We start from the raw sequence: 26,101 nt of genomic DNA, 5'->3' as shown, positions 1-26,101 counted from the left end.
TAAAAAAACACATGTCGGATTTAGCTATTGGCTCATTTCCATCTGCAGTAAAAATAAATATAATGTTGTAAAAATAAATGTATAAAGTACAATATTTGCCTCACAAAAAAATATAGTAGAAAAGTGAAAAAGGTATCTATAATTCAGAAATAATTGAGTAAATGAGTAAATAACTGGGTAAATGTAGTTATACTAAGCGCTATACTGAGGAGACTATGATCAGAAGAGAAAGAAAAACAAGTGGGGGGGGGATGAAAATGGAGAAAGTTTGTGATTATCAGCATACCCACTTGGATCGCTTTATTTTCTGTTTTCTTTACATCACCATTTTCATCATTATTTATTTTTCAGATGATATTTTCAATTTGTATTACTATCACTTTTATCATGGAAATCTGTTAAATCATTGCACAATTTGTTCTCAAAATGTACACGTACAGTAGCGTATTTGAATGACCATTTTCAATGTTTCATATTTACTTTTAAAACTAGTTCAAATGAAGCCAAGAAGGAACAGAACATATACATACAATTATCCAATACATACCTAAAGAAAATAAATAGATATCGTAAAAAATAATAAATACAACTGAAAAAAATACACACATTTTACAAATTGATCCCCAGGCTCCCAATCCCCATAGGTTTATCATACAGATATATATTTTTTTATATAAGACACCTCATATCATCTTCACCACCAAAAAAAAAGATTTTAGGTCATTGTCGTTTGTTTGACATGCATCGTAAACACAGAGGCTAAAGGTTTTGTTTCCCGGGCTTCCTCGCCCTCTCTCCCTGCCTCTCTCTGATCTCACCCCCCAGAGAGCTCTTGGTATCTGTTATGGCTTGTGTGTGCAGTAAAATGACCGGCTTCTGTCCACCCTTTCAGTTTTGTTCTCTCCTCGATGTGAGCCGCTGTTTTGTCTCTCTGCACCTCTCTCATCATCAGGAATACCCAAGACCCTGAGCTGATGATTACAAGTCATGAAGAACCCAAACCCATCGTGGGGGGGGGGGAAAGTGAGGAGTTTAAAAATGTGACCCCAATGTCATGCCTTCCTCAATAGTTGTAACACTTTGGTACCACTTTTTAATAAGACTATACTTTATTAACATCATTAATTAATGTCAGGGTAATCGTGTTCTTATAGTCAATTATTTTGAGGCCGGGTATAAAATAATGCATAGTTAGTGAAAACTTAACTTTTTAGCTACCTCTCAATCAATGTATTAACAAATATTATAATTTTAAACTCCAAATAGCACATTATATGTGATGCAATAACCCTTTATGACTGGCTAAAGCTGCATCTTAGACCACGGATCTAACGTCTCATTAAGTCAGAATAATTGTGACTGTTTGACAAGCAGTTCCTCATACTAATCTACCAAACTCTGCAGTAATAAATGTTAATCGATAAGCGCCTCATACTTTACCAAGGTACTAATGTATGTGATAGTGATCTAATAATTATACGTGAAGGAGGTGCTCAACCCTTTTAGTATTGCACACGGAAAAATAATAAGGTAAAAAGCATCAGAGGGCTCAGATATCCTGACTTGTTACTCCCTAGTGAGTGAATCCTACACTTCCCTTGAAGCAGAGCAGTAAAGGAAATGTGCAGATGGCCCCTTTAAAAGTTATGAAGTCTTTGTAAAGTACGCCTTTTCAGAAAGTGGTACCAGGACTAACTTTATGGATTTCCTTCCATCGTTATCATGAACACAATGCCTCTGTGGCCTCGCTCCACCCTGTCCCATCCACCCCTGCCTTTGATCTCCGTAATGGGGTCCCTTCAAAAGAGATCGGCTTTCAAGGTGCCAATAGACAAAGCATGAGGAGGGTCCCTGTGATGTAGTCGGAGCAGAACAGTCTGAACTCGGACGTGTTTTACTACACCACTGTAACCAAGTGGGGACACTCAGACCCCCCTGACGGGCCCATAGAATCGTACAAAAGAGCCTACATAGCCGATACTGGACACCATGAGCAGACATGAGAACACCGGTGTTGTTTAGAGTTAAAACCGGTTCATCCTGTGATTCCCCTCTATCAGTTTACAATTTTAAATTGAATCTAAACTTTATGGTGAGGTTAACTCCTGCCCCCGGTCTCATTAAAGACACCGGTTGTTGAGCAGAAGTTATAAGGCGACATGTTTAGTTGTTGTTTCAAACTGTAAGAGGATCAATGGCAGCAAGTAGTGGTTTCCTCTGAAGGTAGGAAAATGAGCCCTGATGTTGCCAACTCTGCTGACTGTGTGCAGACTCCAACCGGAATGAAGAGAGGGGGAAACATGCACAACCGGCACAAACTGAACCAACACCGGTGTTGCACCTCGATTACTAACCCACAGTCACATGTAGAGAGGTAGAGCAAAGACAGAATGACAGGAAGAGAGAGACAGAGAGAGAAAACAGCTGATCCCATTCAACCTACCAAGTCTGGTCGGAAAATACATTCATACATTCTTCATGTCATTTTCCCCTTTATTCCTTTGCTTATGTTATTGCAGAATGGTCAGACCGATAGTTTTATTTTTAAGTGAAATGGTTATATTCATTGCTTCGTTCTCCGTGGACGAGCGAGAGGCTCCTCTAGTCCCAATCCAGTCAGCGCCCTGAGGAAAGAAACAGCATTATTCCCGCATCATTGCATCCCTGGCCTTAATTTAACTCAGCCTAAATCCCTACCAACAAAACCCACCACTTAAAGATCTTAGTGGGACAAACTACTAAGATCCCACGCTCAAACCAATCAACTATAACAAACAAATACATAAAACGATCAGAATGAAGGAAATGTGCATGGCACATGTGAAAACATCTTGGAATCTCAAGTGTTTTGCCTCAACACACAGATAAAACCGTGAGGATTAAACACTACTAGGCAGTAAAAGTAAAGTGCTCTCACCTCAGCCCCTCAACAGGAGTACGTCCTCACTGAGGCAGATTCACCCCGGGCAGCAGAGCTGGCTGTGTTATAGACCGGGAAACAAACACAGAAGGGGTCATTATTGTAACATCAATGCCTCAAACAGCACTGACCTTCCACAGGCATTCCTATTAAGAAGTGGAATGGAGGGTAATAGTCTTCCTCTGTACTTTAAAGCGTCTGTTCCTTGTTATTGCCTGCTCCTCTGCTAAAGAAAAGAGAAAATACAAACTAATGGCAGAGTAGCGCAAAAACAACCAACTGCTGTGTGCATGTGACTCTTTGCAGCACCTTATATAACATGACTGAAAAGAAACACGTTTAACAGTCTGATGAGACAACAACAAACCATAAATGTCTTTTGTAATCTGTGACCTTGATTTTATTAGACTTTAATCTGGGAAATCATTTTCTCTGAATATTAACCCCCTCCCAAGGGCTCGAGATTGGAACAAATGTATTTACAAAGTTGTACCTGATGAGCCCTGGAGCCTCGCTACAACAGACCGCTCGCCCTGATTCCTGTCATGCTCTTCCTGTGAGTAAAGCCGTATAGAATAACAGGTCTTCACACATAGTCTAAATTGAGACGGGCCTCAAGGGCTCAGAGGAGCCACACAAATGTGAATATGAGAGCGAAGGTGTCAGAGGTGAGGGGTCGTACTCACCATCACTCTGAACCTTTCTCAGGGTGACGGAGGGCGTGGAAATGGCTGAGGCACGGAAGTTAGCAGGCAGGGTCTCAGCGGAGTCGGAGGTCACGCCCCGAAGGTCTGTCTCTCTAAACATCTTCCTCCAGGAGGGCGAGCGGCTGAACGTCTTCACTCCATCCTGCCAAACAGACAAGGGTGTGAGCAAAAAGATGGCCGCTCAGACAATCCTTTACTTCTTACGTTATATCTGCTATCATGCTGACCTCATCAGGTCGTCTTTCGGTTCCCATGGCGAGGAGTGAGTTGTACTCTTGCTCCAGGAGCTGTCGGGCCTGCAGGAGAAAAGTGATGCAGAGCTTTGAGATTCATTTGGACTGCAGATGACACATTTTCAGGAGTGGTGTGCTTTGCTGCCATTCATTCATTCGGGCTTAGCACCTCTCTGTGTTTCCTGGCTCTTAAATATATAAAAAAAATCAAATAGATCCATTTTACGAAGGATGGTCTCTGCACTAACGCCTCTTCATTAATCCATTACCTGTGTGCTCTGGTTGGGAATCTGCAGCAGCAGGGCCAGGTCAGTGAAGTCGAAGGTGTCGTCTAAAGCCAGCAAAGCTCCATGGATGCCGCTCTCACGCAGGTTGTCGCCGTACTCCTTCAGACCGATGTTCTGCACCCAGCACATCACACGCTCATTGGACCACACCATCACATCTGGGAGGAGAGAAGGAGAAGGTGAAGACATGGAGAAGAAGCATCTATCTGCAAACAACAATCTGTCCACGAGTCGTTTCTTAACATTCAGCTCACTTCCTGAACTTCTAGATGAAACCGACAAATGGTTATTAAGCGTATAAAATGCTCTGAGAAGGTTAAATTACCGTACTGATGAGGGATCAAGAGTAATAGGGAAATCTTCCTGCTTTACTGATTAATTCTCAAACTTATCATAGACAAATCCAAAACTCACAAATTCCCTCACTTGGGGAATTCTTCTGTGAGGAAATCAGCCAAGACTAACTCGCTGTAAATGTACAACATGTGTATCCCAAGGCACAGCAGTGGGAGAGGGAGTGCTCTGGGTTTGTTTAATGACTGAACATGAGGACTTTTATGCATTTGTAATGGTTATCCAGCTAACATTTCATTAGAGAGAGGCCATTTATAAACTATTCTAAGTTAAAGCAGAGGATGTAGTAACCAATGGGTGGTCCGAACGCCTCCCAGCAATATGTTAGAATGCACAAGTCAAAGAAAAGGTTTTTTATTATTTTTATTTCCTGTGTTAGAGCTCATGTAAGAAAGTAAATGGTTCTGAGGGTTTAATTAGTTTGTCGACATACTTGTAAGAGTTGCGTTGAAGCAAATGGCACTGCTGCCACTTTTAATACTTGAATAAAATAACCCACAATCTGGTGTAAAGCAAGTTGAAGTGAGGCCGACAAAACTGTTAACGATCTAGCTGTAAACTGCAGGTCTAAATACTGTATATGATTTAATTATTGGTATTTCACTTTTATTCTCACTTGCAGAGCATTACAAATGTTAATTGCATTAAACTTAACCAGGATAAAACCAAAAGTTGTATAGCTTCTAGAAGTGCAATTACTTTTAATCTTGCTATAACAGCACTGTCGTTAATACTATACTAACAAAATCTTAGTTTAATTAGTTTTTTTGAACAGATTATCATATCATGAAAATGTGCTTTATTACAAAATCAGTTGTTGGCAGTGTAAGGATGTTAAAAAGTTCTGTTCGTGTCTGATAACTATAATATGTATTTTGTATTTGAAGTCCATATGAGCAAGGTGTTGCTGCATGGCACACAAATTAACCTTGGAAATAAAGGAACTGATGAACAAATAAATAATTGAAGTGAATATAAATGAATGGGTTTGTATAGTAATGCTATAGATATGCTTTGAACAAGGCAATAGCACCACCTGAATAGAGGAATTAGTTGGTTGGACACGGTCATAGAGACATACAATACCATGAATAATGACAGAGACAAAAAGAGCTCACCTTTGTTCTGGTGGACGCTCTCCTCCCTCCTCCTCTCCAGCTCCTTGCGATCGTAGTTCAGACGCTTCAGGCACATGATGCCGTAATGCAAACTGACCCTGGGAGAGGTGGAAGAGCCAGAGGGTCAGAGCAGGTTAACTGAGTGTGTGTATCCACTCTCTTCTCTACTCAAAAGGCATTAACACAATCCGATACCTTTGACCCCGGGACTTTTTTTCAAGAGAACATAAAAGAGGGCCTAGCGACACACACCTGAGCAGTGAGAGTGTCACAACAACAGGAACTATCCCTACACGTATGTTAGCAACGTCACGCAGCCACAGAGAAAGACAGGCATCGTTTGTTTATATGTATGTATTTGTGTACAGACGTTGCAACTATACAGAGCTTTAGCAATACTGTATGTAATGGCGCGTTTCCACTACACGGCCTCGCTCGGCCCCGCTCGGTATGGCTGGGCCTCGTTAGGACTGGCTCACTTTATGGCGCATTTCCATTACAGTTTAGGAACTGGGGCAGTATCTATAGTAACGCAGTGTAGGCGGAGCCGTGACGTGATCTTCAGAGGACCCCAGAAAAACAACACAGCCGTTAGCTGTTAGCACTCAGAGCTCACAGCTCCTCATATATGTTCAGAAACTAGACAAAAGTTAAACAAGTACAAACCACAGACTGCCTGTGTCATGGTGAATACAGCCGCTGCTTTATTTATGTCTGTATAGGCCGTTGTTGTGAGTGTGGACGGTCGGAGCATATACTGCGTTAGCTTAGCCAATCTCCATTTAGAAAACACGCATTTTAAAAGGTTTTTCGCCTGCCGTCTGTCTGCAGACTTGTCAAAGCATTAATTCATGGTTTTTACTAACCGGTATCAGTATGTTGTTACTTCGGCATCATTTTGAAACGTGTATTACAATTAAATCACGGTCAAATATGTCCATCTTGTTGTAGTTGTAGCCCCCTTGCCAGCGACGCTCTCTCTAGTTTAGCATACTCAGCCCGACTCAGCCTCGTTGTCTCTGGCCCTGGACCCACGATTTTATGAGGCCAGAAAAACTGTGAATTAGGACCCGCCGGCCGGTACTAGGCCAAGTGGAAACGCAACCAAAGACGGGCCGCTGACGTCACAGCCCTCTTAAACCGGGCTGCGGGCTGTAGTGGAAACGCGCCATAACTATGGTCGTGCTAATAAAGCTATTGAATTGAAATTGAGAGTGAAATCATGAGAAGTGACCGAGCTCTACCTGTGGAAGCTGTCCACCATTTTGAGCTGTCCTCTCAGCTCCTTCTTGGTCAGGTGGTCCAACATGCGAGCATCCACCAGGGACTCCATGAAATAGCTTCGGTACTGTGGCAGGCCCAGGCTGGGCAGCCAGTCGTTGCCCACCCACTCATGATTCATATCGCCATAGGCAAGGATCTGGAGGGGACAACCACAGATGATCAGCGCTGAGTCACGCTCGGCTTCATATCTGATGCAGGTCGGCAGCTCATGACTCACTTCGGTTAGTCTTACTAGAGATTGGATTACTGACAAGCATGCATCATGTTGTGGTAACTCTGACTTGTCAGTTGATCCTTACCTGATCCCAGCTGAACTCGTTGAGCTCCTGCAGCAGTGAGAGAAGAGAGGAGGCAGACAGAGAGAGCCAGAGAGAGTGATGTTGAGGTGGCAAGAGAAAAAGGAGCCGGGGTCAAGAGCAGGGTGGAGAGATAAAGAGATGATGGAGGAGAAGCAGAGGAGGAGGGTGAAGCAGCAGCAGGGAAAGAGGACAAAAGGAAGGAATAGTGTGTTAGTGGACGGGTCATTAATTGGAAGCAGTTCCCACTGAAACAGCAACCAGAGGGAGAGAAGAGGCTCAACACTATGTCCTGGGCCCACAAAGATATAAAGTGGCAGAAATTCAAAACGAGATATAGAGAGAGACAGCAAGAGGAAAAGGGAGAGAGGGGAAGAGACTCATGAACGTGATTCAGAACAGACGAGATGCTTAAAATCATTCTAAATAATATAAAAACATGAAATAGACAGAGAGCACTAACCTGAGGCTTGGTGGCTGCGTTCAGGGTCTCCATCTCTGCGTGGGTCATCCACACGTTACTGGTCGACTGTGAACAATACAAAGGTAAAGCAGTGAGATTAAACTACATATTTTCTCTCCTGTACTGACTCAATGCTCGTGCATCTTTGCTGCTCAATAAAAACAACCACATCACAATGAGTCGGCTTTCTGCTTCAACCCGTTTATGTGAAGGGAAATCTGTTGAGCAGAATTGTATGAGTGATCAGTTTTAATCACTCATTTTAACTCATTAATATGGTTCCTACTGTAAATAAAAAGAAAGCCAAGTGAAGGATTGAAGCAAAACCAAGGCAAAGCAAGACTTGGCAGTAGAAGATTGTCTATGGTTATTTGTGACTTTTATCTGCCTTGTAACAGGGAGACATAAAAACGCGGAAGCACAAATGCATGTGCGTGCCGAACAGTTTTACTACAACTTTCAACATCTGGTTTGTCTTTGTCGCCATGTGAGAAGGTAGCATTTGGGAAAATGTGGCTTTTGTTACCAAGCTTTGTTTACCGCTACCAATTTACCGTCACTCTCCTATGGAAACACTTATAATCTTTATTATTTTAGACATTTATCATCTTCAGGAATTGTTTCATGTCCTATATTTCCCTTGAAAAAAACTGCTTTTCATTTAACATCATAGCCATTTTATATCATACTCTAAATTAAAGTTGTATTTATCCTGTATGCTATTATTAGTTTCTGCTCCTTAACATTTCAACCAATTAGAAAACTACAACCATCTGGTTCAACATGTGCCTTATATTGCTAATATGAATGCACTGTTTGGGTTTTATTAGCAAACTCAGCATGAAGAAGGTTTTTGAAATCTGAGCGGCCTTTAATTTAAGGCTTCTTTAACTTTAATCTTGTAAAGATGTTGCGTAGACTGGGATTTCTTTATGAAGTGACAACATTTTACAGTCATAATTTCACTTTCAATGTGTGTGTGAGTCTCACAGAGCGAGTGCTGGCAGGGGCCGAGGGGCTGGTGAGGGAGACCATCTCCTGGATGGCCAGCCGCAGTTTGAGGCGGTGAAGCGGGTTACTGATGCCGATCTCCCGCTGGATCTCTGTATCCGACAGGTTGGCCATGATGGCGCCGCTCTTCACGTTGGAGCGACAGGCTGCGACGTACCAGGCCGGCATCCCCACCCACAGCTGGAAGGAGGCAGACGACAGATTAATCGAAAAAAGGAGAAAATATGAGCAAGAAAATGTTACATGATTTTTATGCAAAATCCTCTTTTCCATGTCTTTTATACATAAACATGTGTCCCCTCTGTGTAAAGAGATTCTGAACGTTTCAGGAAAAAAGATTTGCTCACTTTTTGTCCTGATCCATTTATATAAAAACCTGTCTGAAAATGAGCTGATCAGATTTTGGCCACTTTATGATGTCATAACGATTTGTTTGCTTGTGTAACCATTAGCCAATCACCAACCAAGGTAACCTCCCCCACCTTATCACCTGAATCTCCTCCTAGACCACCATTGTGTTCTTTTTAACCAAATATCTGTCAGAGGGGCGTGGGGAGTGGCTCCTTATTTTCATCTAAAGTAACAGACAGAGAATCAGCACTTTTGGAACAGGGCTGAAACAGAGGGGTTTATGGGATGCTACAATGATCTTTTTATAGAATAGGGAGGGATGAAACCCTCTTTAATGGTCACACATGCAGAGCACACAGCACACACAGTGAAATTTGGCCTCTGCTTTTAACCCATCCTAGTACCAGGAGTCTAGTACTCTAGTACTAGTACTAGGAGTTTGGTGTTTGGAACCAAAAACTTCAGAGACATGTTTTTTATATATCTGAGACCTATAATATATTGATGAAAAACAGTATAATAGGGGACCTTTAAATGATGCTGTTGTTTATGAATCATCTCCCACTTTTTAGGTTTCTCTAATGGCACAATACCTCCAACCAAGATACAACAGTGGGCCCGTCCCATGATGCAAAGGGAAGTCCTTGGCGACATGCCTCTTCCAGTAGCTCATGCCTGATAAGAAAAGGGATAGTTACAATCTGGTGCCAGTAAAGTCAAAGATAATAATAATAATAAAGTGGCATTTGACAGGTTTATGGTTTTTATGTGGAAGTAAATTGGCACAAAGGAAGTGCGTCAATCATTGCGCAATCTAAACCAGAAGAGCACAGCGCTTTTGTTTTCCCCGGAAGCTATACCCAGTCACTAAAGAGTTTATGTAAGTCCTTTGCAGTTATTATCCCCCTTTGCAGGAAACCAAAATGTAATGTGTCCTGTGTTTTGTTGCCAACTGTTTTTCGAAAGAAAGTATCTAGAACCATCTCCAAAAGTTGCTAAGTTGTCAGACGTCATTATATGCTCATTTGCATATTGGAAACGTCATTGCATTTGCGTTCTGCTTTTGCTAGAAGATCGTTGGACTGTGATTACTCAGTACTTTTGCAAATTAGTTATTATTAGTATAATATCTTTGAATATATTTCTTCCCATAAAAAGTTGCCATGAGTACTAGGCTCTGAGGAAAAAAGAAAGCACAGTTGTGTTTTTGACGGTGGCACCAAAAATAATACCATTTGGAAATGCTAGCAGCAGAAGAGTTGAAAAGTTGCATATTAACACTTTAATCTGATAATGAACAAAACAGGGGAAATGATTCACACACTTCTTCTTGCTGCGGCGGTCTTTATCTGCTGGACCCAGAGTCCCAGTCTTGCTTATGCCCATTGCGTCTCCAGAGGCTGAGTCTTCAGAGGGTGTCGAAGCTGGACATAGGTCAAAGAACACAAAAACGAAGAGAATATATATATGAATACTTTCAATGACTGAGCCAGTGTTGAAAGAAAAATGGTGACATCTGTTTACCAAGAGAAGAAGATCCCTCCCGCCCGGGTTGGCCCATCCTTCCTTTTTCCTTCTTCCCAAATAGCCGACCGATGGAAGACTTGATGCTTTTCTTCTTACTGGACTTGTGCAGAGAGTCTTGGCTGCTGTTGGAGCTGCTGCCATCTGCGGAGAGACTGGGATGGACAAAGGAAATCACTGAGGGGGAAACACCAGAATGAGCAATAAACTGTTCTGTTTTATGTATTTAATGTGCGGCTGCCTTACCTGCGAAACTCCCGGGGGTCATCGAGCATCGCCCCTGGGTGGGTGAGCGTCATTCTCTCCAGTCGCAGCGCACGGGGAGTGGAAGGAGGCGTAGAGTCGAGAAGAGCCAGGGACCGGTCATCATCTTTGCTGTTCTGTAGAGCAAAATGTAAAACATGCAATTTAAAGAAACTACAAATGTACAGCTTGAAGCCATTATTTCTTCAGTACAGTTGAATTATTAAGAACATTCAAGTTATATTTGATTACTAATAAGTAGTTACCTACTCTTTCAGAAATGGCTAAACTCAAGACTTCAAAACCGTGGTCCATACATTTATATGACTTTATGATCACTATTTCAACATCTTATGCATATTCTATAAGCACAAGCCAAGAAAATAATAACCCATAACATTACACTGTTGTACTGTAATAATCTTGGGTCCATTTACTTCTGCTTTCTACCAGTAAGTAACTAAGTACATTTACTCAAGTACTGTACTTAAGGACACATTTTGAGGTACTTGAGTATTTCAATTTGTTGCTACTTTGTACTTCTACTTCCCTTCAATTCAGAGGTAAATCTTGTACTTTTACTCCAATACATTTATTTAATACCGTTAGTTACTTTTCAGATATGGATTAATGATATAAAACATAATCAATACTTAAATACCACTTTAGTTACACCTGGAGTAAATTAACGAACTACCCAGCAGTCAAACAACTAAAAAAAACTAGCTGCACCTTTACCAGCAGTGATGAACACATGAATGCATCAATAATTATAATCAAAACATATGATATATATTATTCTGAAACGGCCCAATCTGCATAATGACTACTTTTACTTTTGGTACTTAAAGTATATTTTGATGCTAATACTTTTGCACTTTTACATGAGTAACCTTTTGAATGCAGGACTTTTACTTGTAACAGAGTATTCCTACACTCTGGTACTTGACACTGGTCTGAGTACTTCTTCCACCTCTGTCTTTCTACCCTATGAAAACAAAGTGGGCCTTTACTACCAATTGATTTTGGTCACTATTACCCATTTTCTCAAAACGTTTCAGTTTCGTCAGTGCAGGAGTGGAAGATGCTGAGCGTTTCAGCACCATTACTGTCCACATTTATTTTTCTCTGCTTCATAACTTGAACCATTCTTGGCATTCTGTTCTCAACTGTTTTTATTGCACCATCTTTTGAAATCCATCCTCCTGTTTCGGAAATGCTGGAACCAGGGTGTCTGGCACCATCCGTCATACCATCCTACAAGTTACTTGACTGAAACTTGCCCAATCGAACATACCTGTGTTCGAGAATAACTGAACTTCCCTGACCCTGTCGGCATGATTTACTTGTGTTTTATTTTCATGACTCACTGTCTGGAGGAGCTGTTTGCATAAACTGGGAGGTGAAGTACAGAGGCGAGAGAAAAAGGTTAACACGGGATGGGAATAGAAGCCGTACTTGTCTGTCATTCTCTCGGGCCGGGGAGTGAGGCAGGCGAGGGGTGGAGTGTCCAGAGCTCGGGGGGGAGGGAGAGGCCAGGGTGGAGGAGGTGATGGACGTGGGGATGAAGCCCCGTCCTGTGCTGTCTCTTCCCAGGGTGGATGGAGGAATGGGGGGACTGTCCAAAGCTGTGACCCGGCACTCGATCTCTTCGGCCCGCAACTCAGTGTTCTCCTTCTCCTCCTGGATCATTCTGGGATTGAAAGTAGAGAGCGGAAAAGAGCAAGGAATGAGAGATCAGATTGTATTTATGTTGAATTAATCAAACACTGGACAGCGTAAGATAGAAGATAGTTTCACATTTGGGATAATCAACCATTCACCTTTTAACTTTACAAATAATCTGTTCAACATCTAGACACAACTCTTAACTGAAAGGCTCTTAATTTAAAGCATTGTTAAGGGGGAGAAATAAAAATGTTACCATATGCTTGCAGTCAGCAGTCTTTTAGCCTAATTTACCATAAAGCCTGGAAACATTGGGAAACACCTACCGTAACTCTTTTCAAAGTTACAAAAACACGCCAACCAAAACCTGTAAACTAGTTTGAACCAGCTCTGCATCGAGAAGCTACAACAGTAAAATGCTGCTTGAGAATGATCACTTTTACTTAGATAGAGGCTTGTAGTTACATTGTGGTATTGGTACTGGTATTAATGGTCTGAGTACTTCCACAACTGAAGTTTTTCCTCAACAGTGTGAGAAAGGTGTTGATGTGTTTATTTTTGAGGCTTTAGTATTTGTGTGGCTGTTGTATCAGACTGCATTACGTAGTGAGCTGTTTCTAACATCCCACCCAGCTTCCTCACTTGATCTCCTTATTGATGGCCTCCAGCTGTTCCTGCAGCATGATGGCCAGGGTCTGCACGTCCGTCTGTCCGCTGGGGGACATCAGCTCGGAGCCAAAGCGAGGGTCCCCGTCGTCCTCGTCGTCTGAGCAGCCCACATCTAACCCTGGCTCAAACCCGGTCCCCAGCAGAGCCCCGCTCTCCCATTCTGGGTACTGCACACAGAGAGTTGAACTGTAGTTCTTTCATGGAAAAAAAAAAGTTTTTCATTAATATATGTTTTTTTATTGTTCCCTTTAATCAGAATGTCATAGAAGATAAAGAAAAACATAATATAAGTCTGCAAGGGAAAGAAAAGGTCAAATAATCAAAAAACCACAAAAATTAGATTTTTTCTCCAACTAATTCTCTCACATTAAACTAGCTTCCATAACAAATGCAAGAAAAGTGTATATTTGTTTTAAGGTGTAAAGAACCACACATCAATGAGTCTTTGGATATATATATATATATATTTGTTGGTGGGTAGTAGAAATGTTTTTCACCTTGGTAGAGTCCTCTCTAGCCGAGCTCCAGCGAGCCCGATGACTTCGCCTTACCACCCCCCCAGTGGAGGCGTTACCAAAGTGATCCAGGTGAGAGGTGGAGCCTGTTGGGAGCGACCCACTCCCATGGGAATACCGCAACTCCAGAGCGCTACCTGGCAGGGAGCGACTGGAGAGAAGGAGGAGGAAAAAGATGATAAAGATGACACGTAAAGGTAATATCAGTAAGACGATTAAACACACAAAAACCCAGAAACAAAAACCCAGCTGGCAATATGCCAAGTAGTGCATATTGCTAGCTGTGTTTGCAATCATATTGCAAATAACTGGTTTACAAGTGGCTGTAACTGTCAATACCTGCAGATTAATAGGTGCTAATTTGAAGTGTTGGATCATATATGTGTGTTTGGGCACTCAGCCATCAGTCAGTGTACATATCAACACCTAGAGAGTGCTGACAGAGTTAAACGCCTCCAACATGGAGTGATTTATCTACCATGCATTACAAGATAAGAGACACAACACTGCAGTCATGCATGTTTGACGATGCTGCAGACTCATAATCATGGTTAGAGTTTCCCTCTTGCTGTGTCTATATGGTTACAAACCTGGAATAAGAGCCCCCAGGCCTCGCTCTCAGCTGATCTAACTCCAGCTGCAGCCGCTCCAGCTCCGCTATCAGCTGATCCTGAGGGTGGAAAAGAGACAGAGTTGGTGAAAAAAGTAATTTACGTCTACTAGCTTTCACTGAGAGTGAAGCCTAGAGGCTCCGTCACCTTGTTTGCTAAGAGATCATCCTGGAGTTTCTTCATGTTGGATAGTTCTTCAGACAGGGCATTCTGCAGGTGGAAGAATAAGAAGCTTTATAACTTTCAAATGACAACAGTATATTCTTAATAAGAAACTGTACAGCAGGGTTGGGGAATGGCTGCTATATAACGCAAAACGCCTACTAACCGCAAAGGGAAATCGGTAAACTAAACACAGCAAAGCTATTCCAGTCAGTGCTTTCAAAAGTGTGTTTTCCTGCTGCCAGATTTACAGTCAATATGCTCCTTCTTAGAGGCAGACCACTCAGAAGAAGCTTTGGTTGAATAAAAATAGGGTAAAATAGGCCAAAACTATGATTAAAGTGCTGATAATGCACTGAAGAAGGCATTTTTTGTAAAGAGTACTCATATTTGTACTTAAAAAAGTGAAATAAATGTTCTTTCCAACACTTCTGGATGAGGTGTTCATGACTTTGAGACTGTTTTGAACTTGGAATTCAAGTTTTAACCTTAAGGGCAGAGATGTGCGTAAACATACCTGACACCAAGAGTTTATTTGGGGGAAAGGGAAATATGTTTACGGGTCTTGATTTAGGAGATTCAGAAATGTTTTGCTGCAGATCAAATGCTGTGAATTCTCCCTTTAGCCTGAGCAGTCACCTTTTCTTCCAGAGCGGCCATCCTCTCCTTCAGATGGAGCTGCAGCCTCTCGTTGGACTCAGACAGCAGCTTGTCCACTGTGTCGGAGAGACGCTTGTTGTGTTCATCGTTCATCCTCTCCCTCTGCCTCGCCTGAGGGGGAGAGAGCGAGACGGGTGAGAGAAGAAAATAAATGAGTGAGAGGAGGGTTTGGGGAAGAGAGGGTGGGAGGAGAGTTAATAACAAGCATTCTGCTTGACTGAGAAAGACAAAGATTTATATCTGAAAGTGCTCAAATAGAGGGTTTAGAAAATTACTGTGCCTTTGTAAAGGCTGACAAAAGGAATGTCATGAAAGAGGGGGAGGATGGAAACAGAGCAAAATAAAAAAGATGGAGAAGCAGGCATGACTCACCCTCTGTAGCTCCTGGTTCTTCTCCTCCAGTTGCGCCTCCATCTGTCGCAGTCGCTCCTCAAAGTTACCATGACGCTCCTCCGCCTGGATGATTGGAGAGGAAGGAAGCAGCGTTAAAGCCTGAGCCGTGTTGCGACACTAATACAAATTAACACAAAGGAAACAGCTTGTTGACCGAGTCTACCAATTAGTTGCATGCCTGTACAGAACACAGCGTAACAGAAAGCAGGGTTTGCTTGTGTCTAACAGGGAATTCATCCTATCCTCCCATGGAAGCCCTCTTGCCTGAACATGCAAGAAGTAAGTGTGGCCATTCAAGAAGTCTGGCTACCTGGAAGAGAGCAAATGTACTTTTGGCATGAGTGAACATTGTGTTTACAAGATGGCTGGAGGTAAGCATTGAGCAATTCAATCAGTCAATCATCAAGTACGGTTCTTGACGTGTTTAGAGCCCAAGGATCAAATAGCTGTGCTGGCTTTCATCTTGAGATCGTTTGGTTATGACTTACTGGCACTGCTGGCACTGCTGGATGAAAATATTTAGAATTCATCTGTCATTTGTCATCTCGTGCTCTTTTTTCACCATATATATCTATCCATGCCTACATCAGTCTACGTGCCGACACATGCCCACAGACACACTCAAGCAATTGTATCGCTGCAGTCAGGTGAAAATAATGTTATTCTCAAATTGTATGGGGACAAAAGAAAGTCTGAATGTCTGATAAGTGCACCAACAGGGCAGGTTGGTTTGCAGACACACACTCACGCACACAGACAGACACACACCTTGTTGAGTGCTGCCACTCTCTGTGCGAGCTGGGCCTCGATTTCTGGCAGCGTCTCGGCTCTCTGCAGAGTTTGCTGCAGCTTCTGTTTGGCATCATCCAGGCGCTCCTGAAGCTGCCGGTTCTTCTCCTCGCCCTGCAAGAAACAAACAGGATGAGGGCGAGTAAGGGTGAAGCTTGGAGCGTGAGATTGCCCAGGGCAGCAGATAGGATTAAAGCGACCGGGGGGGGGGGGGGGGGGGGGGAGAACAAAATCCTTTGAAAGCACGCAATGTGTGCCAAACGTGAAAAGTGGCCAAGCTATCAATCAACAGCAGAAACACGAACACACACACAGGGATGACAAAGTCGTTCCCTACCTGTCTGTACAGAGAGTCTTTGCTGGCCAACTCATTCTCCAGTTTATCTTTTGTGTCGTGGAGAGACGTCGCCTCCCTCTGGGCGCTCAGGTACCTGCAAACCAGAACAAAGCGTCAGACAGAAGGAGCAGTGAGCAGAGGAAGGCACTGAAAGTTCACGGAGAGAAGACACCAACCTGCGTTCTAATGTGGTGATTCTCTCTTCCATGTCTTCCCTTTGACAGAGTGCCTGCGAGAATTAAAGTGGGGAAAAAAAGTATGTTAAGATTCTGATGCAGAAATACAAAGCACCAGACAGGGGAAAGGGCAAATGTCAAGTTGAAATCATCAAAGGGACTTCACTGGGCTTGAACAGCTATTATCTGAAGAATGATAATGACTAGTTAATAGTTGTTGACAGCTCTCAGAAGCACCCACTTATGCAGTTGCACAAGTCAAAGAGAGACGAGGCGACATGAAGGAGCAGCGAGTGACGAGAAGCAGTTAGATGTGGAAAAGGTTGTTAAGTTAACTCACTCGACTACCTCTTGTCCCCACTGGCTACCAACACACTGACTGATTACTGATGGCACTGTCACCATGGCTACAGGGGAGGCTCTGTAACAGTAACAGTTGCTGCTGCCAAGTAGGCAAATGGGTTTGTTACCATAGCAAACTGTTACATATTTCTGTGAGTATGAGAACTCTTTGTGCCTCTGCGACAGACACACATTGTGGTTTATTGTCCGTCAACAGCTCGGCGAGTCTCACCTCTTTCACGTCCCTCTGTAGTTTCTGGTTGGCCTCCTCCGATCGGGCCAGCTCCCGCCTGGCGGACGTCAGCTGTTCCTCAATCTCCCCGACCTGACGGAAAACGAGAGCGAGGGGATACAAGGCTGAGCGAGCACACGTCATTTTCCGACTGTTAGCATCTCATGGCTTGTGTACTGGTGGAAACATTGGACCATAAGAGTGTCTCTGAATGGAGTACCTGTCTGCACATGAGAGCCAGCCTCTCTTTCAGCTGACCCAGCTCTGACCTCTGCCGCTCTATCTCGCCCTCTCGCTGCCTGTCCACGTCTACTTCATCCAAGATGGTCGACGGTCCGTTGGGAAGCCGCTGAAAGAAGAAAGATTCAGTTTGAATAATGGTTAAATGGTAATATGATATATGGGATAAAGGTCACCCTGGGTTATGGGTTACACATCGTTTGCTTACAGTTTTGGATTTCAAAATAAATGCTTGAGACATATTGGAGAAAAAAACGTAGGAGCAATACCCACCCAACTCTAACTCCATTAAGGAGAGGATCATCACAACAAGACAAATGTATGGTTCTTCTATCATAGAAGTTAGGATAAAGTTGCTTAGAATAATGGGACAGTTAACCTAGTGAAGACACTCATTTCTGGCTTTGAGAAATTAACTGCATACCTTTACAAAACATTTAGAAAGTATGAACAAAGTAAAAACTAAGTAAGGATTACTGAACAATTCCATTGAAGTGATTAAAAAACCTTAAAAGAAATCTAATAGCGTGCCTAACTTATTCCCTCTGACCAGTCTTTTGTCCCTCTGATAGCATGCAGGTCTATCAGGGATGTCAAAGTAATAATAGTTTAGGGTTTTTCATGCTGAAACTTCAAATATAATAGAACTCTGCTTGAATTTGCAGTCTTCTTGAGTTGTTTCTGTAAACCATAAGCTGACTTTAACACTCCAAATTCTTTATGATGCAATTATGTTTCTGGAATTGTATCAGGAATGCATCCCATTACCTCTTTGCCATTTTCTATTCCTTGCGTCCGCCGCTTGATTTGTTCCCTTAAAGACAGAACCTAAAACAACACAGAGGAGAATCGTCAGGAGAGACTCCATCGTCATGAAAAGAATGTAGTAGAATGTGGAAAGTCTTTATTGTCATCATACAAAAAAAGATACAATGAGATCTTGTAGAGCAACCCTGTCACAGTGCGCAAACGTAAACAGAAGAACAAAAGCACACAGGCATAGAAATCATGTGAATAAAAGCGCAGAACGTGGCCTCACCTCTTGAGAGGAGGACTGCAGCTCTTCCTCCAGCGATGCCACTCGCTCCAGAGCCACCCGTAGTCTCTCCCTCACCTTCTCATCCAGAGCTTTGTGGTGCTCAAACAGGGATTTGAGTGCTTTGAGGACCTCCACCTCACTGGAGACCCCGGCTGGAGATTGGGACTGCCTCTTCACCACCGTCATCCTCAGGCTGCGCTCGTGACGGGACACCAGGCACTCCAGATGTTCGAGCAGCAGCTGGAGACACATGGGGTTCACATACAATACAACCTCAGGTTACAAATGAATGCCAAAAGAATCAGATCAGAACTTGAATTGACCCAATCAATAAAGAAGATAATGTTAAACAGACGTATAAGTGTACTGACCCGTGTGTTGTTCCGCTCCGCCTTCAGCTCTGCTATCTCCTCCTCTCGCTCCAGCAGCTGCTCCCTGCAGAGGTTCAGCTCTTTGGTCAGCACTGCAAACTCCTGCAGGGTCACAAGAGAGAGCTGTTATTGACTCCATGCCACTGAATTCATGATCGCTGTATCAAACTGTATGTTATTTTGTTATAAACTTTATTTTGTTATAAACTCTCCAACTTTCCCACATGTGCCCTTGCCTGCTTTGACTTGGACTCCCTTTACCTCCCAGAAGGCCTTTCAGAGGGAGGGCATTTAGTTCAGCTGGCTGGTTTCACTGCTGAAGGGATTAGTAACAAGCTAGCCGGAAAATGAAGGTTTAGCGGTCTTATGTTTTCTTTGTTTGACTTTTTATTGATGTCTATTATTTCACATTATAAGGACAGTTTTCTGAAACCAACAACAATATGGTTCATGGGATAATCAGTAATAAGTAATTTTTGAAATGGCCTTTTTTGTCCTGTCATCTTTAGGTGGTAAATATCATCTGTACTTAGCCCATCAGAGATATGTCTAAGATAGAGGGATGTGAATGTTGAACTGAGACGAAGAAACAGGGTTACTTTTGTTACTTCCTTCCAGAAAGGTATGTCTTATCTCTCATGGCTTTATTGCATCAAATCAGTACAACATTTATATTTCCTCTGTTGCTAACTTAATCAATTTATCTCCTGTTTGATTGATAAATGTTGAGAAGGACTGAAACCAAAAAATGTGGATCAGTAAAAATGCTGATACTAAACTCCATGGCACCATCTCAGCATTTACCTCAGGTTACCTCTTGTGACCTCGGACAATCTCTTTCAAAATCAACATACACCATTTACATAAAAACAAACAAAAAGACTGCAGACTGTAGCGTTTAATGCCAATAGTTTCCCTTAACTCACACAGTGCAATAAACTACAGTTGTCAGATCTTGAATCCATTAGCCTCTCACACGTTCAGCCTCACAGACTTTCATTGCATTACACAAGCATGCACAGACGTGTAGCTATGTTTGAGCCAAAAGCGCATATACAGTATAATCTTTGCCATATCTACCGCAGTGTTCATTGTTAACAGCTACTGGGAGTTTTAAACCCAGCCTCGATATAAAATCTAACAACCAGGTTTATTACACATGCTCCACCTGAAATAGGTTTAATTGCACAATAACCACGGCGGGCTGTGAGTTTGCCCGTCATTAAAACAAGCGCCTGGAGGTTAAACAAGCATGAAAGGAACTGGAATAAGGCCAGCACTAATTTCTTATATTTACAGTTGACAGCAGTCCAATTGAATTGTGATTTTGCGTAATTCAATTCAATTATATATAATGTGACGTTAGCTACTTGATGATAAAGACATGTGGCTTTGATTCAAACTTAATGGTATTTTTGGCAAGAATCTACAAAGTCTCACTTTCAGCAGAGATCATTTCTTTGTATCTGTAATCGCGAACTCCCCCCGAACACGTGATCATATGAACACATAGTGAGCCATGGGCACTCGAACCATGCACTGAATGTCCTCTCTGCTCGTGTGTGATGGCGTGATACACACATGACACAGAGCATACGACGCTCCTCCACCACATGTGTGCCCGACCGTGTGTGTTTTTGAAAAATCTGCGTATGCAAACGAGCCATTAAAGGGCACTGATGCACGGCGGTGCTGCTGTTATCACAGCTCTGTGTTCAGTTTACCCACACATCCACCAACAGGCGCCTAACCTCACACCTTCTTCTAGCCAAAATGCATTTAAAATGTACAGTCAGTAACACTTTCCTTTTCTCACTTCGCGAAAATAGGGGAGGATGGAGAAAGATGTGAAAGGAAGGAGCTTATTTGAAAGAAATGGAAGTACCGTGGGGACGATCAAGCAGGAAATTGCTGTGTACAGATGGCACGTTCTGGGCCCAAAGGATATCATAATTCTGGGATTAATTCATGTAAAAGATGGAGAAGGACTCTTTCTAGATCATTTTTGTCAATTAAAATCACTCTGTGCTGACATTCACCTCTTTTAATGCTCTCCCCCATTTCCCCCTGTCATGATACACACCATCTAAAACAGACTCTGGAAGCCACCTTATTAGTATGCAGCAATATGCAAATGGTCTTGATTTGTTAGTCTCTGTGTGTTTCATATCACCAGGTTTTCTCTGCCTTTGTGCCATGCTGTCGGTTGCTCCATCCCTCTCTCCTATTTTTCTCTCTTGGCAACAGCTAACACACACAGACGAACTCGGTGAACTCATCTACTGTAGAATGTATCACAGCGCTCCATGTGTTCCTGTCTGTGTGTTTCTGCAGATGTGTGCACCATATTGATCTCCTCTTGGTGAGGTAATATGGCGCTTTAATGTCCAGTCAGTCTGTTAGATTGTGCGCCGCTGCTACATCTGTTATTTCCTTTTTGATTTTCAGGCGCTACCACAGAGGAAAATAGGTACTAATAATGAGGAAGGCATTACCGTCGCCCGAGGCATCCGACAATGCCTGAAAATAGAGATGGGGACCTTGTATGTTGAGTGGAATTACGAAAATGATTAGCTCTCGGGCGCTGGGATGTGGGATCATGTAATAATTGGTTCCTGTACTACAGTGGCAAATGCAACATTTAGTTATCATCTCCAGTTTGGATCGTCCCGGTTTTACTTTAACATTACTTTACAATCACAGGGTTACAGATCCGACAAAGAGATTTGTTTGAAAAATCAAGAATGTGTTTGCTGCTCTGAAAATATGTACCACAACATTTGAATAATCTAGAAGAAAGAATAGCCTGTTTTGAGATATATGGTGTATATATTAATATGTATTACGTTCAGATTATTCAAAGAACTACTGAGTTTTTCAAAGAACAAAGACTTCCTTTAAATCTCAGCTTTTGCCGATATACATACCTTGCAACATTAAAACCACATACCATCAACTAAATTCAGTGGTCAGAGTAACTGACTGATCCTCCAGCATCATTAAGTAAATCATTTTTAAGCTTAGTATAAAGTATAGTTTTGAGGCATTGGTCCATGATTATTTCTATATTGGGAGACAGTGCTTACTTTTCTGGATTATAACTTAAATTAAACATGTAATAAGCTCATCAAATAACCACAGTCTTATTCCAGCCATGTTTCACCTTCATGATGTTAGCATTACACGTATAGCATCATCTAAAGGGGTTTAATGCGAGAAAATAAAAGTGATGTGGATGTTGGCGATACGATGGTTTCTGTTTGTACTTTGAACTCCCCAGCGGAAAAACAAAATGATCCGACTCAGCGCCACCTGGACCGGCTACAACATTAAAACCCTGCTAACAGGTTAACACATCAATAATTCAACACTGTGAAAGGAAACATTTTCACTACGAGTTATTTTGATACAAAACAATGATGATAAGTGTTTCCTTTCACTGCACATTTGAAATGCTACTTTCTCTATTTCCTTCCCATTTTGGTTTTGATGCTTTTTTATACAGTAAGTTATTGATTGTAGTTCATTTCCAACACTGCTGCTCACAAGGTTGAATCCTGAAGCTAATATTTTATTCTGGTGTTCTAATTCTGGCTGTGGCAGTTAGCTAGCATGGTCAGCAAGATACCTAACCCTAAGTTGCTCCCAATGGTACGGCCAACAGTCTGTGAATCTGTGAATGTGTGTGTCCCTGCGCAGGTGGCACCTTCTGTGGCAGTCTCTGACCTGTATGAATGTGTGAGAATGAGTGAATGCTGATTTGTATATGTAAAAGTGCTCTGAAGGCTCGCAAAAACTGAAAAAGTGCTCTATAAATGCATTCCATTTACCATATTGCATATGTTTATTTAACTGCAAAATTAAATATCATTCATATAGCATATAGTTTGGACTATATTATGTAGTTTTGTGTTTTTAAGATTTAAAATTGTTAACTGAGCATGCCTTTCTGTACCTGTGTCACAACATACTTGATATAACATGCTTAACTTCACTAGACTTGAACATTTTACCCAGCCTGAGACACAGCTAAAACTGTATGCACATCTCAAATTACATTATCTACTACTTGTACCTAAAGAAGCATTTCACCTGAACTACACACCAGTGTCAGTCAGCACATACTGTAGAAGCACAATATAATATACTTCTATCTCAAACTTTACCCAAACTATTAAAGCTAACAGCTGAACACTAATAATCTTTTCCCTGCTCTAATGAAAGCATGAAATACAAAGAACCTTTCTTATAAGAGCTTCTTCACAATGCAAATGTATAATGATTTAACATGAACAATATGGGGCCAGATTTCCAATGTTCACTTATCATCTTTTTTCCTGACTGATAACGCTTCAATCATGTGTGTAATGAAATGATTCCCTGCATGCTATTGTAGGATGTGCATGTGTCTGTTCACACCCTAGTGAGTAACAAACATGTGTGCGAGATAATGACGTAAATATCCAGCATGCTTTGCATTAAATACAAGATCTAACGGAAGTTTTTGCTCTGACTGAATTAAGCTCTTCATCCCTGTTCACACGTATGGTAAGAACGAAATGTGTGGACACTTTTCTACATGTTTTTTTGATAAATCCTTAAAATGTTCAACAATTCAGTATACATTATCTCATGCTTGCTAAGGTTTTGCATGTGGTATTGCATGGTTTAGAAACTGGTGAGCATAAAGCGAGATAAGTGAGACCTGGATTATTTTTGCATGAGATGTTTGAGAGTTTCTTAACAGATGTTTTGATATAGTTTTGCTGTTGTTAACACATTTACTTAAATTCATCAAGTTTTTATATTATTCTGTCTCAAATTCAACAAAACACGTGATGAGTAATTAATTCTCTCCCAGATTATGAGCAGTTGAGCTGAGATGTGTAAATGTAAATGTTTCCTCCACAGCTATAGCACAGTATTAAGAAAGCATTATGGGATATCAACACTAGTGAGGTTGTTTCAGGTGTATCAGCAGCTCCCCCTGTCAGACCCCCAGTCATGGTACCTGTGGCAGGGCAATGGACAGCTGCCTTTGGAGCGACTCCTTCTCGTGGCCCAGGTCTCGCAGGCGGAGGTGGGCGGTCCCCAGACTGTCCTGGGTCTCCCTCAGGCTGTCAATCAGCCGCTCCCTCTCCGTCAGCATGTTCACCATCAGAGACTCCAGGTTGCCGGTGCTGCCCCCCTCATCACTGACGCCGACCCCACTACCACTGCCGCGGGAATCCCTGTTACCGTAGCCCCCTATGCCTCCAACACCTCCGCCCATGCCTCCTCCGCCCCCCCCAGGGGAAGACGAGCCGCTTCCTCCTCCGCGCCCGTCCTCGGAGATGGTGGGCATCACCTCGCACATCATCTTGAAGCTGGGGTGTGAGAGGCGTTATCTGAGAGGCTGTCTACGACACTCGAGCGCAGCTTCTGGAGAACCACAGTCTCTTCATCAAATGGCCAACAGGTGAGGTGTTGATCAGGTGGTCTTTCCTCTCAAGTTGATTGGGTGGCAGGAGGGACACGGACAGTGAGAGTGAGAGATAAAAGTGTGGATAAGAGGAGGTATGATGAGTTCTGGTGAAGGGTGACAGGGGCTGAGGGTCTGCTGGGGATGGAGATTTGGGGTGGGAGTGCTGGGGAAAAGGGGAGAAGTGCAGGTTTGGTGAATGACCTCTGACCCCTGGCCCAGGGTTTACTGAAATGAGAGACAAACCTGGGAAGAGAAGAAGAAGAGAGGGAGAGGACGTTATTTAGAGAAGTCTGTGAATGATATTCAAATTTGATGCAACAACATTATGGAGTAGATTATATAAAAAGGCCTGTTTCCCACAGGGTTGTGATCTCTCGTAAACACACACACACACACACACACACACAGACAGACAGACAGACAGACAGACAGACAGACAGACAGACAGACAGACAGACAGACAGACAGACAGACAGACAGACAGACAGACAGACAGAACACACACACACACACACACACACACACACACACACACACACACACACACACACACACACACACACACACACACACACACACACCACACACACACACACACACACACACACACACACACACACACACACACACACACACACACACACACACACACACACACACACACACACACACACACACACACACACACACACACACACACACACCTTTCCCAGGCGTTTCTCCAAGAGAGAATAAGCATTGCTATTGCAGTAGAGCTCTCTCTACCACTGACTGGCATCGCGATATGTCTGGAGCATTTCATCCATCAGTGCATGTCTCGGCTTCATGGAGCCGAGCGTCCACACAGTCATTATATTGAAAATGAATGCGCATGAACCGTCATGAACACACAGAACAATTATCAGGCCTGTAGGTAGCAGAAAGATGCGGCGCTGTTTCATACATTCATGTGGAGAAAAAGGGTGTCATCATGAATTGTAATTATGGGCTGAATCCAGGGGGAAATAGGCTTCTTTCTACGGCTCCGGATAACATCTGTTAAAATATTCTGGGGGGATCAGTAGGCTTATTATCCTCAGGGTGTCAGGGTGGGATATGACTTGCTGTCTTAACAAAATAAATGGCTTAAATTGGGGGGAAAACAACAATTTTTTTGCATGTAGGGCTGTGCAGGATAGCCTCACACCGCTATCACATCATGGTAGGAGGTGCCAATCATGCTTTAAATGATGAAGGACTAATTAGCAAATCAAATCAGAAGATATCACGCAATTGGATTATCTTTTAGTGATATGATTAACCCTAATGTCGGAAAACGCTCCGCCGCTTTGGCTTTATTCCGACTGTAAGGCGTCTATTTCCTATCAACACCCCACTTCCCCCCCCTCCCCACACCACCCTTCCTCCTCCCCCCCACCCATAAAAACAGCTGGACGGTCTAACGCACGGCTAGGTCTGTGCACCCGACATCACGGCGGACATCAGCCGCTACCAAACGGGTTGTGTGTCTTACCCTCTCCATGCCCGACAGAGAAAGGAAGTGAAGGCGCATCGTGGCCCGGTTCACTCCATCAGAGCACCTGAGAGACGGAGGCTGCAGCTCATCCCCGTTACAGCCCGGTTACAGCCTGCCCCATCCCCG

At 42.8% G+C, this 26,101-nt stretch overlaps 1 protein-coding gene across 1 annotated transcript; it reads right to left on the bottom strand.

The window, feature by feature from the left end:
- Positions 1-294: 294 nt before the first annotated feature.
- On the bottom strand, positions 295-26,101 carry ppfia3 (PTPRF interacting protein alpha 3). Its single transcript, XM_034143141.1, has 31 exons — positions 25,973-26,101; positions 24,007-24,702; positions 18,996-19,097; positions 18,625-18,864; positions 18,354-18,413; positions 17,566-17,694; positions 17,346-17,438; positions 16,772-16,824; positions 16,596-16,689; positions 16,238-16,372; positions 15,449-15,532; positions 15,056-15,187; positions 14,402-14,464; positions 14,234-14,313; positions 13,626-13,794; positions 13,102-13,322; positions 12,250-12,484; positions 10,795-10,928; positions 10,549-10,703; positions 10,349-10,448; positions 9,618-9,699; positions 8,653-8,853; positions 7,663-7,728; positions 7,203-7,229; positions 6,864-7,039; positions 5,620-5,717; positions 4,130-4,305; positions 3,855-3,923; positions 3,607-3,769; positions 2,918-2,979; positions 295-2,624 (listed from the first exon to the last, which is right to left on the bottom strand). Exons 2-30 carry the CDS (start codon positions 24,352-24,354, stop codon positions 2,927-2,929), a joined length of 3,738 nt encoding a protein of 1,245 aa, XP_033999032.1. The 5' UTR covers positions 24,355-24,702; positions 25,973-26,101; the 3' UTR covers positions 295-2,624; positions 2,918-2,926.

The sequence above is a fragment of the Trematomus bernacchii genome, unplaced genomic scaffold (assembly GCF_902827165.1).
Source record: "Trematomus bernacchii unplaced genomic scaffold, fTreBer1.1, whole genome shotgun sequence".
NCBI lineage: Eukaryota > Metazoa > Chordata > Actinopteri > Perciformes > Nototheniidae > Trematomus > Trematomus bernacchii.
This window is presented reverse-complemented; position numbering and strand designations above follow the sequence as displayed.